The sequence below is a fragment of the Dendrobates tinctorius genome, unplaced genomic scaffold (genome assembly GCF_039654945.1).
Source record: "Dendrobates tinctorius isolate UK_male_01 unplaced genomic scaffold, ASM3965494v1 ptg000022l, whole genome shotgun sequence".
Classification (NCBI taxonomy): Eukaryota; Metazoa; Chordata; class Amphibia; order Anura; family Dendrobatidae; genus Dendrobates; species Dendrobates tinctorius.
This window is the reverse complement of record NW_027361690.1, coordinates 89,694,011-89,711,671: the sequence shown is the minus strand read 5'-3', so window position 1 is coordinate 89,711,671 and position 17,661 is coordinate 89,694,011. Positions and strand designations below refer to the sequence as shown.

At 45.4% G+C, this 17,661-nt stretch overlaps 1 protein-coding gene across 8 annotated transcripts in view; it reads left to right on the top strand.

Moving 5' to 3' along the window:
• MEGF11 (multiple EGF like domains 11) overlaps positions 1 to 17,661 on the top strand; it is an 815,865-nt gene that overhangs the window by 749,195 nt on the left and 49,009 nt on the right. For 7 of the 8 annotated variants that reach the window (XM_073568888.1, XM_073568889.1, XM_073568884.1 and 4 more), the window contains 3 exons: positions 9,795 to 9,923; positions 10,427 to 10,555; positions 10,640 to 10,873. In XM_073568888.1, the coding sequence (XP_073424989.1) occupies positions 9,795 to 9,923; positions 10,427 to 10,555; positions 10,640 to 10,873 (492 nt within the window). The remainder of the gene's footprint in view (positions 1 to 9,794; positions 9,924 to 10,426; positions 10,556 to 10,639; positions 10,874 to 17,661) is intronic. The other variant, XM_073568887.1, reaches the window with a different exon arrangement.

Genomic DNA, 17,661 nt, shown 5'->3' with positions numbered 1-17,661 from the left:
TCTCACGCTCACAGTGCCCTCAGATAAGTAATAGGAGCTCACAGAAAGACACTGATCATACAATGTCTGCTGGATGACAGGCTGTATGCATCATGCAACCATGCAGCCTATTGTCTAGATGTAGCAATTAAATGACTTTTTCTAGGTGTCTGTGTTTTCATACAATGTGACTGTGTGGTTAGTAATGGGGGCGTCTTATTGACGCCTCTCCATTATTAACCTTGGGGCTTGATGTCACCTGACAATACAAAGGTGACATCAACCCCCCAACTATCACTCCACTTGCCACCACTACAGGGCAAGTGGGAAGAGCGAGGCTAAGTGCCAGAATTGATTCATCTTAGAGATGTCCCTTTTCTGGGGCGGCTGAGAGCTGATGTTTTTAGTCTAGGAGAGGCCAATATCCATGGCCCCTTCCTAGGCTATTAATATGGGCAACCCCTTTAGATATTTATGACATATCCTTACATATAAGAATAGTGGCAGAAAGTGCACCAAACATCTTCAGGTAGCTGCTTCACAGCAAGCTCCATTGTACCAGAATTTCATAGAGCAGTGTGAAAACTACTGTGGGAGAAGGCTGTCAGGGGAGGTAATGGAAGAAATTTGATAAAACTTTGGTAAGTGTTTGCACACTTAGGCCCCTTTCACACATCCGTATATTTCCGGTAATGGAAAAAACGGTACCGAAGATATCCATGTCCGTGTGTGTACTATGTAGGAGGGTAAGCTATTATGTCTCTCATGCCTCCCTTCCCTCTGACTGTCTTCCAGTTCTAAATTTTTACAGAGGTGTTTTATTGATTATTGCTATGTATTAGCACACATTACTTATGGCATTGCCATTTGAATGTGTTACCATTGTATAGACAACTGTATATATTGCCTATGTTCCTGTATGATAATATTGCTTGTATATTATGTGTCATTTCTGTATGTGTAGTCAGGGAAAGTTAGTGCATCCTTCTTGAGACATTAGAGGAGGGCACTTTTAGTATATAGTTCTCCATAGGTTGGGTAGTTGTAATTATATTGCGGGCCACTAGGTGGGGGCATACTAGTGGGATCTGATAGGAGGTTCATAGAGGGTTAATTGTAGGAGGGGCTTCCAAGAGTTAAGGTTAGCGCTGAAGAGCAGTTTAGTCAGATGGGGCCAGGGCGCCCAAGAGTCCACATGGGCTATAGGCCCGGACAGCTTGGCAGTCACATAACGTTAAGTTGACGGGCTGAGTAGTTATGAGGAGGGGCTGTAGGCCAAAGCTTTCTCTGATGTTATTGATCTTCTGCTTGAAGAATGAGGCAAAGTCTTCAGCTGAGATGGGAAGAGAGGGAAGAGGCGCTGTCGGACGGAGGAGAGAATTAATAGTGTTGAATAGCTGTTTAAGTTCATGAGACAGGGAGGATATGAGAGATGAGAAGTATGTTTGTTTTGTTGCAGTGAGAATGGACTTGAAAGTGGTGAGGTACTGTTTGAATGTGATGAAGTGCTCACTGGAGTGGGATCTTTTCCATCTCCACTCAGCAACCTTGGACACCTGCCCAGTTATTAATTGCAAGTTTGTGGAGTGGGGATTGTGTACCTGGAGAGGAGAGAGAAGAGAATGTAATAGCGTTGTGGTCATAAAGAGGGAGAGGTGAGTTATAGAGGTTAGACAGGGAACAGAGGTGGGTGAAGATGAGCTCCAGTGTGTGGCCATCTTTGTGAGTGGCTGCGGAAGACCATTGAGCAAGCCTGAAAGAGAAGGTGAGAGATAGAAGCTTAGAGACAGCTGAGTGATGAATGGTCTCAGGATATTTTACTGTTGGCATGACACAGGACTCATGATAGCGCTCACTTTTTCTTCTCCAGACAATAATTCTTCCATATGTTCCATATGTCTGAAGGCGGCTCTATCAGAGAAAATAACTTTACCACAGTCTTCTGCAGTCCAATTCCTGTAGTTCCTACATAATTTCATCCTATCATTGATGTATGTTATGAATGAGTCACCGTAGGAGGCAAAAGCAGAAATACAAGCTAAGTCCAGAAAACCAGAGAAGTTGGCAACTATCAGATTGCAGACCCCTGAACCTATCAACACAACTAACAGTAGCCGTGGGGGGTTCCTACGATGCCCTAGACCCCTCGATCACAGCCGGAGAAATACATAGGCCTAAAGAAAGAAAGGGGAAATCTAAACTGCCCCAGAGCAGACCCCAAAGCAATAGGCAGCCCCCAACATATAATGACGGTGAAGCAAGATGAAAATACTAACACAGACAGAAAGATAGACTGAGCAAAGACGGGGCGCCAAAACTACCTAGATAGGAAAGGAAAGGAAGGCTGCTGTCTGCAATCTGCCAAAACCCTATCAAAGACATAAGCCAACCAGCTGATATGAAAAAGGCCCTGAAGCAGCTAGGCTTCAAAAACTGAATCACCACTCAGGTATTTTCAGAAGACAGAGCTAAATGAATTCAGCACACCCCAGCAGGGAATGGCAGAAATCCAGAAAAACAAAGCAAAAACAAAGTCAAAGCACAAAAGCAAAAGGCCGAGCAGCAAACTTAGCTTTGGAGGAGCAGGAATTCAGACTGGTCTCCAAGGATCCCACAGAGAAAACACCCGCAGGGCAGAAGGGCGTCGGCAGCATTATATCCAGTCCGTAACTCCACTCAGCCAGTCACAATCATCAGCCTCAGGTGTTTGACAATCAGGCTCACTACCTTTCTTTACCAGAAGAGGGAGTTCCTCGGGCCTCAGTAACGAAGGGGAAAATGAACTCACAACAGTACCTCCCCCTTGAGGAGGGGTCACCGAACCCTCAACTATGCCACCAGGGCGATCAGGGTGAGCCCGATGAAAGGCACGCACCAATTGTTTGGCATGAATATCAGAGGCGGAGACCCAGGAATTATCCTCCTGACCATAACCCTTCCACTTAACCAAATACTGGAGTCTCCGTCTAGCCAGACGGGAATCCAGTACTTTCTCTACCTCATACTCCATGTTACCTTCAACCAATACAGGGCCTGGAGGTGCCACCCCCGGAACAACAGGTTCAACAAACCTCTTCAACAAAGATTTATGGAACACATTATGGATTTTAAATGTGACAGGAAGAGCCAAACGAAAAGAGACCGGATTAATAATCTCCACAATCTTGTAAGGTCCAATAAATCTAGGCTTAAACTTAGGAGAAGCCACCTTCATAGCAATATTTTTTGATGATAACCACACCATATCACCAACCTTAAACTGGGGACCAATGGTCCTATGTCGGTTGGAAAACCGCTGGGCCTTCTCCTGGGAGAGAGATAACTTATCCACCACTTGGTCCCAGATCTGGTGCATTCTCTCCACCACAGTGTCAACACCTGGGCAGGCAGAGGGCTCCACCTGCCCTGAAGAAAATCGAGGATGAAACCCAAAGTTACAAAAAAAAGGTGACATCAAAGTGGCAGAACTAGCTCTATTATTCAAAGCAAATTCGGCCAAGGGCAAAAATGAAACCCAATCATCCTGATCAGCAGAAATAAAACATCTCAAATATGACTCCAAGGTCTGGTTTGTTCTCTCTGTCTGCCCATTGGTCTGAGGGTGAAAAGCAGAGTAGAAGTACAACTGAATTCCCAGCCTGGAACAGAAAGTTCTCCAAAATCTAGACACAAACTGCACTCCTCTGTCAGATACAATGTTCTCAGGAATTCCGTGCAAACGAACCACCTGTTGTAAAAACAGGGGCACCAACTCAGAGGAAGACGGCAACTTAGGGAGTGGTACAAGATGAACCATCTTAGAGAACCTATCACAAATCACCCAAATAACAGTCATCCTCTGAGAGACAGGCATATCAGAGATGAAATCCATTGAAATATGGGTCCATGGCCTCTTGGGGACAGGCAAAGGCATCAACAACCCACTAGAGCGAGAACACTATTTAGACCGGGAGCACGTCCCACAGGACTGCACAAAATTCCTGACATCACGAGACAAGGAGGGCCACCAAAAAAACCGACTCACCAGATCTCTAGTACCAAAAATACCTGGATGACCAGCCAAAGCAGAGCAATGAACTTCAGACATCACTCTCTTCTTCCACTGGTCAGGAACATACAACTTTCCACTGGGACAATGCTCAGGTTTGTCCTCCTGGAACTCTTCCAGAGCACGTCTCAAATCCGGCGAGATGGCAGAAAGAACTACCCCTTCGCCTAAGATGGTAGCAGGCTTGGTCACCACAGGAGAATCAGCAAGGAAGCTCCTAGAGAGGGCGTCTGCCTTGACATTCTTTGTTCCAGGAAGAAAAGAAACCACAAAATCAAAACGTGTAAAAAACAAGGCCCACCTAGCCTGTTTAGGGTTCAAGCGCTTAGCCAACTCTAGGTAAATCAAATTCTTGTGGTCAGTGAGGACCACGACTTGATGCTTAGCTCCCTCCAACCAATGTCTCCACTCCTCAAATGCCCATTTCATGGCCAACAGTTCCCGATTCCCCACATCATAGTTACGTTCAGATGGAGAGAACTTTTGGGAAAAGAAAGCACAGGGATTCATTTTAGATGTTACAGGATCCTTTTGAGACAAAACAGCTCCTGCACCAATCTCAGAAGCATCCACCTCTACCTGGAATGGAAGTGAGACATCAGGTTGCCGCAAAACCGGGGCGGAGGTGAATCTTCGCTTCAACTCCTGAAAGGAAGAAACAGCCTCCGGAGACCAATTTAACACATCAGCACCCTTTTTAGTCAAATCAGTCAATGGCTTGGCAATACTAGAAAATTTTGCTATAAATTTCCGATAAAAATTAGCAAAACCCAAAAACTTCTGGAGGGCCTTCAAAGAAGTGGGCTGAACCCAATCGTGAATGGCCTGTACCTTGGCCGGGTCCATTTCAATAGTTGACGGGGACAAAATAAATCCCAAAAAAGAAATCCTCTGTACTCCAAAAAGGCATTTAGATCCCTTGACATACAGGGAATTCTCCCTCAAGATCCGGAACACAGTCCGAATATGTTCCACATGAGAATCCCAATCCTTGGAGAAGATCAAAATATCATCCAGATAGATAATCAAAAATTTATCGACAAAATCTCGGAAAATATCGTTCATGAAGCACTGGAAGACAGAAGGGGCATTAGTGAGCCCAAAAGGCATCACCAGGTACTCAAAATGTCCCTCCGGAGTATTAAACGCCGTCTTCCATTCATCCCCATGCTTAATGCGAATAAGATTATACGCCCCCCTGAGGTCAAGCTTGGTAAACCAGCAAGCACCTTTAACTCTGGAGAATAGATCAGAAATCAGGGGTAACGGATACTGATATTTAACAGTAATTTTGTTGAGGGCACGATAATCAATACAAGGTCTTAATGATCCATCCTTTTTGGCTACAAAAAAAAAACCGGCACCCAAGGGTGACAAGGATGGTCTAATATGACCCTTCTCCAACGCCTCCTTAATATAGGATCGCATAGCCTCGTGCTCGGGTACAGATAAATTGAAGAGCCGACCCTTGGGAAATTTACACCCCGGGCTCAGTTCAATTGCACAGTCATAACTCCTATGAGGAGGCAGACACGCAGACTCATTCTCACTAAATACATCATAAAAGTCCGCCAAATAATCAGGAACATCATGCGACTGAGGAGAGGTGGAAAACACCGGAGCCTCACTAAACGCACACAGACAACCCCAACTCACCACAGACACAGATTTCCAATCCAAAACTGGATTATGAATCTGTAACCAGGGAAACCCCAGAACAACAGTATCATGCAGATTATGCAACACCAGAAATCTGCAATTTTCTTGATGGTCTGGGGCGACCCGCATTACCACCTGGGTCCAAAACTGGGGTTTATTTTTAGCCAAAGGAGTAGCATCAATTCCCCTCAAAGGGATAGGCGTCTGCAGAGATGTCATCGGAAATCCACAACGTTTAGCAAAATCCAAGTCCATTAGGTTTAGGGCTGCTCCCGAATCCACAAACGCCTTGGCGGAAAATGTGGACAGGGAGCAGATCAGAGTAATAGCCAGAAGAAACTTAGGTTGAACACCACCAACAGAAAACGTGTGTGCAAAGCGTTTCTCTCGTTTGGGACAGACAGAAATAATATGCGAGGCATCTCCACAGAAAAAACACAACTTATTACGCCTTCTGAACTCCTGATGCTGCTCTCTGGAAAAAACTCTATCACATTGCATAGGTTCAGACATTTGTTCAACAGGTGGCAACACCTCTCGTGCAGCTTTGCGTTCGCGCAAACGCCGATCAACCTGAATGGCTAATGACATAGAATCGTCAAGACCAGAGGGAACAGGAAATCCCACCATAGCATCTTTTACGGCTTCTGACAACCCCTTCCGAAAGAGAGCAGCCAAGGCATTATCATTCCAGGTAGTAAGTACTGCCCACTTTCGGAATTTTTGACAGTACAATTCTGCAGAATCACGACCCTGGCTCAATGCCAGCAGGGTCTTTTCAGCCTGATCAATGGCATTAGGTTCGTCATACAAAAACCCCAAAGCTTGAAAGAATGCGTTCACATTAGTCAGAATAGGATCATCTGGTTTCAAAGAAAACGCCCAATCCTGGGGATCGCCACGCAGCAAAGAGATGACAATTTTAACCTGCTGGGCGGAGCTCCCTGACGAGTTAGGCTTCAAGGCAAAAAATAATTTACAATTATTTTTGAAATTCAAAAATTTAGACCGATCCCCAAAAAATACATCAGGTGTAGGAATCTTTGGTTCAGCAGCATGTGAATGAGCAAGGTAGGCGGAAATTCCCCGCACTTCCGCAGCGAGCTGCTCCACACGATCAGACAATTGCTTTATCTCCATTGAGAGAAAAAAAAATTCCCCCTACGGCCTCAGAGATATAGAGGAAAAAATATACACACTTTTTTTAAAATTTTTTTTACAATTCTTTCCTGCTATTGAGTACCCTAGAATCTGCGGTATGGCGGGTGATTCTGTTATGAATGAGTCACCGTAGGAGGCAAAAGCAGAAATACAAGCTAAGTCCAGAAAACCAGAGAAGTTGGCAACTATCAGATTGCAGACCCCTGAACCTATCAACACAACTAGCAGTAGCCGTGGGGGGTTCCTACGATGCCCTAGACCCCTCGATCACAGCCGGAGAAATACATAGGCCTAAAGAAAGAAAGGGGAAATCTAAACTGCCCCAGAGCAGACCCCAAAGCAATAGGCAGCCCCCAACATATAATGACGGTGAAGCAAGATGAAAATACTAACACAGACAGAAAGATAGACTGAGCAAAGACGGGGCCCCAAAACTACCTAGATAGGAAAGGAAAGGAAGGCTGCTGTCTGCAATCTGCCAAAACCCTATCAAAGACATAAGCCAACCAGCTGATATGAAAAAGGCCCTGAAGCAGCTAGGCTTCAAAAACTGAATCAGCACTCAGGTATTTTCAGGAGACAGAGCTAAATGAATTCAGCACACCCCAGCAGGGAATGGCAGAAATCCAGAAAAACAAAGCAAAAACAAAGTCAAAGCACAAAAGCAAAAGGCCGAGCAGCAAACTTAGCTTTGGAGGAGCAGGAATTCAGACTGGTCTCCAAGGATCCCACAGAGAAAACACCCGCAGGGCAGAAGGGCGTCGGCAGCATTATATCCAGTCCGTAACTCCACTCAGCCAGTCACAATCAACAGCCTCAGGTGTTTGACAATCAGGCTCACTACCTTTCTTTACCAGAAGAGGGAGTTCCTCGGGCCTCAGTAATGAAGGGGAAAATGAACTCACAACAGATGTATTTATTGTTGAGAAGTGCCTTCTTTGCTCACCTTTTTGAAACTGGCTTGAGGTTGTTCCTGAGCAAACTCTGCACTGGTGTTGAACTGTTTCTCTAGTTGAATCCTCTTTAGGAGTCAGTTCTGGCACTTGACCAACTTGACCCAGATAAGGTAGTAAAATGTTAAATTTACTTTACCAATGACTATCAGTGGGTGTAGTTTAATTTCCTCCTCTACTATCATCTACTGTAGTCATAGGCGACGGGGAAATATGGTGAGAGATGGCCTGACTATTAATTTATAAACAAGAAATTTCCTGTAAAATCTATTTTGTCTTTGGCTTTTTATATTTTACTTTCTGTCTGTAAGGCTGTGTTCACACGTAGCTTTTTTTTGCATTTTCGTGGCATTTTTAAACTCGCGATTTTGCTGTGAAAACGAAAAAAAATAGCATCCCATGCAATCCTATGGGATTCTGCAATGCTGTGCTAATGCTGCGGATTTTTCCGCAGCGGAATCGCATCGCGGAAAAATACGCCGCATGCTCATTAACTTTGCGGAATCGCAGCGATTCCGCCCACATAGGAATGCATTATTCTGCTTACTTTCCGCATGTGGCTGTGCCCAACATGCGAAAAGTAAGCAGAACATTTGCGGATGGTACCCACGGTTTGGAGGAGAGGAGATTCTCCTCCAGGCTCTGGGTACCATATCCCTGTAAAAAATAGAATTAAAAAATCATCACATTCTCACCTTCCGATGTCCCGCGCAGCGTTCCCAGGCCTCACCGATGCTCCCAGCAGGTCCCGTTCCCAGTGATGCATTGCGATAATGACCTTTGATGACGTCGCGGTGACGTCATCAAAGGTCATTGTCACAATGCATCACTGGGAACGGGACCTGCCAGGAGCATCGCGATGATCGGGAACGCTGCGCGGGACGCCAGAAGGTAAGAAAAACAGGGTTTTCTATTTTTTTAATTATTTTTAACATTAGTAAAAAGGCAGCCTCGATAGTAAAAAGTTGGTCACACTCGTCAAACACTATGTTTGACGAGTGTGAGCAACCTGTCAATCAGTTTGCCAAGCCATGCTACAGATCGCTTGGAAATCGCTAGCATTCTGCAAGCTAATATTTCCCGCGGAATGGAATTCAGGAATTTTCCGCGGCAATTCTGCAACGTGTGCCCATAGCCTAAAAGTGGAGTAATATGCTGACAACTTTGTTCCCAGCAGATACCTGTGAGTCAGAGATACGTTCAGGCATCTTCCCCATGCTGTTCCAATTCCATTTAATTGCTGTTTCCATTCATTTCAGTAATTTTCCTCCTCTCCTGCTTTCCTGTTAGGGTCTCCATGAAAAATGCTCCAGTTTCCCATTGACTTCCATTATACTCGGTACTCGAGTCAAGCTCGCCCAAGCATCCGACTTGCTTTGATTTGAGTGATTCCATAATTTTTCCCCTATGCTTGGCTTAAAAAACTAACCATTACTGACTACTACATTTTTTGTTCTTGATTTCTTTTAGCGTTTCTTAAAGCCTGAAAGTTGCCATTTGAAATGACTTTAGTTTTGTGCCATGTCTGTGATCTGCTTTTTTTCTACAAAATTAAGCAACTGAATGTACATCCTCCAAGGCCGGTGATTCCATAATTTTTGCCAGGGGTTGTACAATGAATCTGCAAATGATGAATCGAGGCCATACTCTTTATGGCTCATGGTATTCCAATGGGTTCATAAAAAAACTTTCTGTGATTTTTCGACTTTGAGCAGAAACAAATAGAAAAAAATCAAGCTGACGATCCTGTCTGGTCTGCTGTTAATTGAAATGATGCTCTTGTGTACAACCACTGAAATGAAAAAAATATGTATTTCTATAACACCAATGCATGTCCATGAAGGTGTTCTGTGTATTTACTATGGGTCGAGCAGTAATACTGTTAATGTGATCGGAGGTCTCGTGTGATATTAGTCTGAACCATTGGTGTTAATAGAGATGAGGTCGCCCCCTGTCTGCTGCCCGGTGTTTGTGATGCTATTCTGATTCTGCAGGGTGCCCATCAGCATTTTATGGAAAGGACTGTGCCAATGTCTGTCAGTGCCATAATGGAGCCGACTGTGACCACATCACTGGGCAGTGCACATGTAGAACAGGATTCACAGGCAAACACTGCGAGCAGAGTAAGTGACCTGTCACCCAGTGTCTTGCTCTCCAGGAACTTTTTTTCCCGTTGCATTGAACAGTGTCCTGTTCTGTGTCTGTCTGCCCCACCCCACTCCCATTACAAAATTGCTATGACCCTCCTAATTATTCCTCTACAGATTAAACTATGTAGTGAAATTTAGCATTGTTTTTACCCACATATACTGCAAGGCAAATCACATCCAAAATCTGCTATTACTGTATATATTAAAAAGGCATGTACCCCTAAAATCAAAAAGGAAAATGTAAGCCCTTGAACAGCCCAAAGTTGTAGCCATAACTTTTTTTAACATATGGCCACCAGATATGGACACACAACTTTCCGAGACTCCTGAATGGCAACTTCAGGCAGGAGAAAGAAATGTGTCACTTCCAAAAATATAAACTCAAAAACTTTGTGATTTATGGGGGAAATGTCCTGTACGTAGATCTATTTCCAACATTATTTTGTTCATTAATTTGCTTGTCTGTTTATTTTCAGAATGTCCACCAGGGACTTTTGGCTATGGCTGCCGTCAGATGTGCGAGTGTCTGAATAATGCCACCTGTGACCATGTTACCGGCACCTGCTACTGCAACCCTGGCTTTAAGGGCATCCGCTGTGACCAAGGTTAGCGAGTGCTCCCCGCTGTGATCTCTGCTCGTTCAGATTGTATGGTCCTAGAATCTAATGTCCTTTTCTCCTATACTACAGCTGCGCTAATGATGGAGGAACTAAACCCTTACACTAAAATCAGCCCGGCGCACGGAGCGGAAAGACACTCAGCAGGTGCCATTATTGGGGTCATAGTTCTCCTGCTGATCATCATGACCCTACTGGGGCTCTTCTTATGGTACCGACAGAGGCAAAAGGACAAAGATCATGATATGCCGAATGTGTCTTACACCCCAGCAATGCGTATGTCAAGTACAGATTACTCTCTCTCAGGTGCGTTTTACAGGTTCCCATCTCTCCACCATGATTGCCGCATCTTATTTCACAATTGACTTACTTGTAATAACTTTTTTTCGTAATAATATGCAATAGACTCAAGAAAATCTACATTCCCTAATTCCCTATTAGTATTTCTTTGAAGTGTGGAGGACACCGGAAAACTAAAAAAGGAAACACATGCAAACACAGGGAGGAAATACAAACTACTTGCATTTGCTGTCCTTGCTGGCATTTGATGTCTGGGTTCAAGGCTACAGTGCGACACTAAAGGCCCTGTCACACATAGCGATCTCACTACCGAGATCGCTGCTGAGTCACAAGTTTTGTGACACAACAGCGATCTCACCAGCGAGATCGCTGTGTGTGACAGCGATCAGCGACTGGCCCCCCTGCCAGTATCGCTGATCGCTCTGGGAAACCTCTGGACATTTCTTTCATCGCTGATCTCCCGCTGGCCAGCACGCATCGCTGTATGTGACAGGCGGGAGATCAGCGATAAAATAATTAAAAAAAAATAAAAAATATTACTATTCTCACCTTCCGACGTCCCGCGTAGCATTCCCGCCTCTCTCCACGCTCCGGTCCCAGTAATCCTTTGCAAGAATGACTGCGAGACTTCGCGATCCAGCGAGAACGGACGTCATCGCGGTCATTCTCGCAAAGGATTACTGGGACCGGAGCGTGGAGAGAGGCGGAAATGCTGCGCGGGACGTCGGAAGATGAGAATAACAATATTTTTTATTTTAATTCTATTTTTGACATGAATCAGCACTGAACACAGCGATTCCGCACGCGCGGCGTCGCTGTGCTAATCGCTAGTGAAGCTGTCTGTGTGACAGCTCACCAGCGATCATATAGCGATTCACCAGCGACCCTGACACGTTGATATCGTTGTCGGGATCGCTGGTAAGTCGCTATGTGTGACGGGGCCTTAAGACACCATGCTGCCCACCTATATGGTACATAGCTTCAACATTACTATTCTTATCATTAGTTGATCTACAGTATATAATTCTACAAACTTTGCCTGCAAGGGTTCATTCACACATCAGTGACTTTTTTCGTAAACAAAAAGTCATCTGAGTTTCTTATCAAACTTCATCAGAGTGTGGCCAGTTTCATCAGTTTTTTCTCGGATGGGAAAAAAAACTGATAGAGGTTTCTCAAGCTTCACCTATCAAACTGTTCATAAAAGGCAGACAGCATTCAAAAGCAGATAGCATCCGACTGCTGTCCGATTTTTTTTTTTTTCACAGACCCATAGACATGCATTGGCGAGTTTGATCCGAGACAGATCAGTATTGGACAAGTCTCAATGATATTGTGCTGACCAGCCTTCAAAAACACACGGACATGTGAGCAGCCCCTCAGATTATAGCTGGTGCGAGTTGGAACTCATGAGACCTCACAAGGGATTCTTGTTGGCGGAGATTTTTTTTTCAGCTGTTTTAAGGAATTTTGATCCGTGAGGCTCGTGCACATGGGTGTATTACTGCTACATTTTGCCCAGAGCTTAAAAAAAAATCTATAGCATTGCAAGAGTCCAGTGTTGAACCTCTCTATGCTTCCGATTTCATACTCCTCTTTACAGAGATTTCTTTTATTTTGTACAGATCCAGCAGAAATAAACTCATGGCATGTTACATTAGACTTCATTTACCGGCAGGTATTCTTCTCTAGAAGGATTGCCCCCGGGGAGAATATCAGTATGCGTGAAGTCTGACAGCCATGTATGCGCTGTGTCCTGGGCTCTGCTGTGTGCAGGAGCCACATCTCTACTTACGCCAGCATTGGAACGCTTTGTGTGAATGTGATTTACACAATTCTGAACTCGCTACATGCTTAGAATATAAGTTGACAGTAGGGGGAGCCAGCAGTATTTCCCTGCACTTTTATCATAACGCTATTATTTTTTCCATTATTATTTTTCTAGCAGTGGTTCTTACATTCCATTTATATCACACACAGGTCAACCTCTATTAACTCTCCCAAGAATCAAAATGGGTTTTTTATCAGTATTGATATTGGTAGATAGTGCACAAGACAGATACAGCTTCGGTAGTACCAGATCCTATTGAAGAAGAGAGATTTATCACAGTATTTTTGGGTTGATTTTCAGCCTGGAAAATAAGGTTGACGATCTAGAATGACAGCAGTCATTATATCTACAAGATAAGTGGAACTTTTCGGCGATGTGCACACGTTGAGTAAATGGATGCAGATATTTCTTCATCTCTTGGCAGGAAAAATGCAGCTGCAAAAGCAGGTGTAGTTGATGCTTTTTTGGTGCAATTTTGCCCTGCGTTTTTTGACTGATTTGAATGATGTCAATGTTGAAAAATGCACAGAGAATTGACATGCTGCAGATTATTTTCTGCACCAAATCTGCAAGTCAAAAATACTCAACGAGTGCATGACACGTCAGGTTTCTCATTCACTTTGGTGGCATCAGGATTGCTTCAGGTTTTGTTAGCAAATCTGCATGGCAAAATCGCACCAAATGGCAACATGTGCACAAGCCATTAATAACTTAGAGATATTCAAAACTTTACAAGTTATCCCCTATCCATTAGATAGGAGATATCGTCCCAATCTCTAGAGGCCAGATTACTGGGACCCCCACCAATGCTGCACACCAAGACTATGGAATGCCTCATGGGAATGGAGTGATGACCAATTATGTACACTCTCTTTTTAAATGGAATCTGTTAGCAGGTTTTTGCTATGAAATCTGAGGGCAGTGTAACGTGGCGCGGGGCAGTCGCCGCGGGCGAGGTACTCATCTCTTATGCCGTGGCACACTACATAAAGGTGTGGGTCCTGGCTAGGTGTGTGGACCTGTGCTTTGAGGGCACTACACCCGTGCAGCCCGCATGTATCCAATAATGCATGTTTGCCAGGACAATGAAGGAGACCACCCGTCAAAATAAGCTTTTCATTGAACGGGAATTTGGTAGGGAAAATATGTAAGAGATAACTGGTACACAATTTTATGAACGGAGCATTTTCTGCACACAGATTCCTTCCTCTTTACCCTCTTGTTCTGCCTTCTTCCATGAAGATGCTGTGTGGAGTCCAGCATACGGCTAAACCCTTCATCCACTCCCAGTAAAAAGACTGTATGAGTGCTTAAATCTATATTTATTGAGATGATGATGTGAACTTGTTATAGTGAACAACAATGGTGCATGTTAACGGATGATATAGTGGATGAGATCAGATGATATAGTGGATGAGATAAAAACTACAAAGAAATAGACAGTACAGTATATCAGTACTGACAGATAACAAAACAGCAGCAGTAATACAGGGTGCTATTACATCACCAACAGGCAATAATACAGGGTGCTTTTACATCAGTAACAGGAGTATTACAGAGGTTGCACAATACAACACATAATGCATTTAAGAGGGATATCTAAGCAAACTTAGGCTGCAGAATTGCACTACCCTAAACAGAGATGCATCTATCTAACATGCAGTGCAATGAACATGAACTAGCTGGAAAATACATGGCACCATATACCTTTCTAATGAGACACTGCACGGTGGCTAGCTTACACAGATACACTGCACAAACACATAACTATTAAACCCTCACTGGAATCCACTTGACAGAAGCAGTCATTTGTAGGGAGTAGGAACACGTGTAACTCAGGGATCCGGTGAGAAAATGGCTACAAGTTCCCTAGCCTGGGAAAATGAAGGGGCGGTTCTAATCAGAACAAGATGTTAAAGTCAGAGGTTCCTATATCCAGCAACAGAAAAAGAGGATAACTAATGACATCTAATGGTCATAACTGGTACAGCACTTATGAAACTACTTGCTGCACATAAATGGGCAGAACACCTCTTATCCTTTTATTTTCACCTTTCCTCTATACTCTCTTTGTTTGTCCTCTGCATTCACTGTTTTTCACTACTTTCCCACAACCCTGCTCGACACTACAATCCTGTTGTCACGTGGGGCTTAGTTCAACTAAGGCTGTAATTCCCGGGGCCCCTGTGATGTCCCTGTAACTAGGGGAAACCCTGTCTGACCCTCAACCCAGGGTTTTTGCTGATGGTGCAAATGCCTGAGCCTCCAACCTTTCCTTGTCTCCTGCTCAGCCCTGCACTTAACCCTCCACCCAGTGAGGAGTCACACCACCAAAGCCCCCACACAAATTAAGACAGACAGGGAGAACTTAAACTGCACTGCGCCGCACACACACAGGATTATACAGTAATGTGAACAGGGCACCACTAAACACAAATATGGGAAGGAGAAAGGATAACGACGGATCATACGCCACCAGATACGAATCTCTCTCTCTTCAGCACCTCCACTCCAGACCGGACCACTTAGTATGAAACACAAGCTATAATCGGCGACGCCCATATGCCAGCATGACTATTTAAAGACCGTGGGCGTGACTAACCTTCCAACCTGGTCACCAGCAGGATTAACCCCCGAGAGCCTGAAGATCAAGCCGGCGCCACTGAGGCTATAGTGGCTGGAGGTGGAACTACCTCTGCCTGCCGGAGGCTGTGGTGTGAACAGCGTCCGACATGACAGTACCCCGTCTTCTACGAGGGACCCCAGGGCCCTCAAGACTCATAGGACCCGGCTTGTCCGGATGACGACGGTGAAAAGAACTGACCAGCCGATCCGCATGTATGTCTGAGGCTGGAACCCAAGACCTCTCCTCCGGACCATACCCCCACCAGTGCACCAAATACTGAAGAGTACGGCGTACTACTCGAGAGTCCACTACCTTGGCGACCTCAATCTCTAAATCGCCATCCACCATGACTGGAGGTGGCATCGGCGTCGTGTCCACCAAGCCTAGCACCTTTTTCAATAAAGCCCTGTGAAAAACGTTGTGTATTTTGTACACCGCAGGAAGTTCCAACCGATAAGCCACTGGGTTAATGATGGCAGAAATCCTAAAAGGCCCAATAAACCTTGTACCCAGTTTTAAAGATGGAATTTTGAGTTTTATGTTCATCGTAGCTAACCACACCCATTCACCCACACACAGGTCCGGACCTGGCAAGCGTCTATTGTCAGCCACCCGTTTGTACCTGGCACTCATGCTCAACAAACGCTGTTTCACCCGCCTCCAGACTGATGACAATTGGGCTCCTAGCTGATCCTCCTCCGGGACACCCCCCGAGTCACCCTGACGTAAGGTACAAAACTGAGGATGTTGACCGTACACACAAAAGAATGGAGACTCTCCTGATGACTCTTGGCGGTGATTATTTAACGCGAATTCGGACAGAGGAAGGAAAGTAGACCACTCCTCCTGGTTGTCGGACACAAAGCATCGTAAATACTGTTCTAGATTTTGGTTCATGCGCTCAGTTTGTCCATTAGACTGTGGATGAAACGCCGATAAATGTGACAACTTGATCCCCAAACGTGAGCAAAAAGCTTTCCAAAACCTCGCCACAAATTGCGTACCCCTATCAGATACTATGTCAGACGGTACTCCGTGGAGTCTGACCACCTCCTTCACAAATACCTGAGCCAACGTCTTAGCATTGGGCAAAGAAGACAACGCCACAAAATGCGCCATCTTTGAAAAACGGTCAACCACCACCAGGATGACCGTGTTCCCTGCCGAGGAAGGCAAGTCAGTGATGAAATCCATGGAGATTTCTGTCCATGGCCTATTGGGTACCCCCAGAGGCTGTAGCGTGCCAGCAGGACGGGTTCGGGGTGACTTAGCCCTAGCGCACATGATGCAAGCTGCCACGTAAGAGACCACGTCCTGCCGGATTTTGGGCCACCAGAAACGACGCGATACCAGCTCTAGGGTGCCCCTCACCCCTGGATGACCAGCCAGTACCGAATCGTGGTGTTCCTTCAACACCTTAAGCCGAAGATGCAGGGGTACAAATGATTTGTTGGCGGGAAGTCCTGGTGGTACCTCCTCTTGGGCCTCAGCAATCTCCGCCTCTACCTCCGTTGTGAGAGCCGAGACCACTACCCCTTTCTGGAGGATGGGTACCGGCTCTTCCCGAGGTTCTCCCCCCGGAAAACACCTAGACAAAGCATCCGCCTTGGTGTTTTTAGCCCTGGGACGGTACGTCACAAGAAAATTGAAACGAGTAAAAAACAATGCCCAGCGAGCCTGCCTAGGAGACAGACGCTTGGCCGACTCCAGATAGAGCAGATTCTTATGGTCGGTGATAACTGTGACCTGGTGAGCCGCCCCCTCCAAGAAGTGTCGCCATTCCTCAAAAGCCAGTTTGATGGCCAACAACTCCCTGTTGCCGATATCATAATTCCGTTCGGCCGGCGACAGCTTCTTGGAGAAGTAGGCGCATGGATGCATCTCGCTCAAGGACGAGCCTTGAGACAGTACTGCCCCCACTCCCACCTCCGACGGATCAGCCTCTACCACAAAAGGTTTAGACACGTCTGGTTGCACCAGAATGGGGGCTGAAGCAAAACTATTCTTCAGATGCTCAAATGCACGTATAGCCACCTCAGGCCAGTTCGCCAGATCGGCACCCTTTTTTGTCATGTCCGTGAGCGGTTTGGCGATAGTCGAAAAGTGTTTTATAAATTTCCTATAATAATTCGCAAACCCAAGGAACCGCTGGAGTGCTTTCAGACTCTCCGGCTTCTCCCATTGCAGCACCGCTTGCACCTTAGCGGTGTCCATTTTAAACCCGGCTGCGGACACAATATATCCCAAAAAGGGCAACTCCTGGACAAAAAATAAACATTTTTCCAGCTTAGCATAGAGCTGGTTCTCCCGGAGCAACTGTAACACCTGCCTAACATG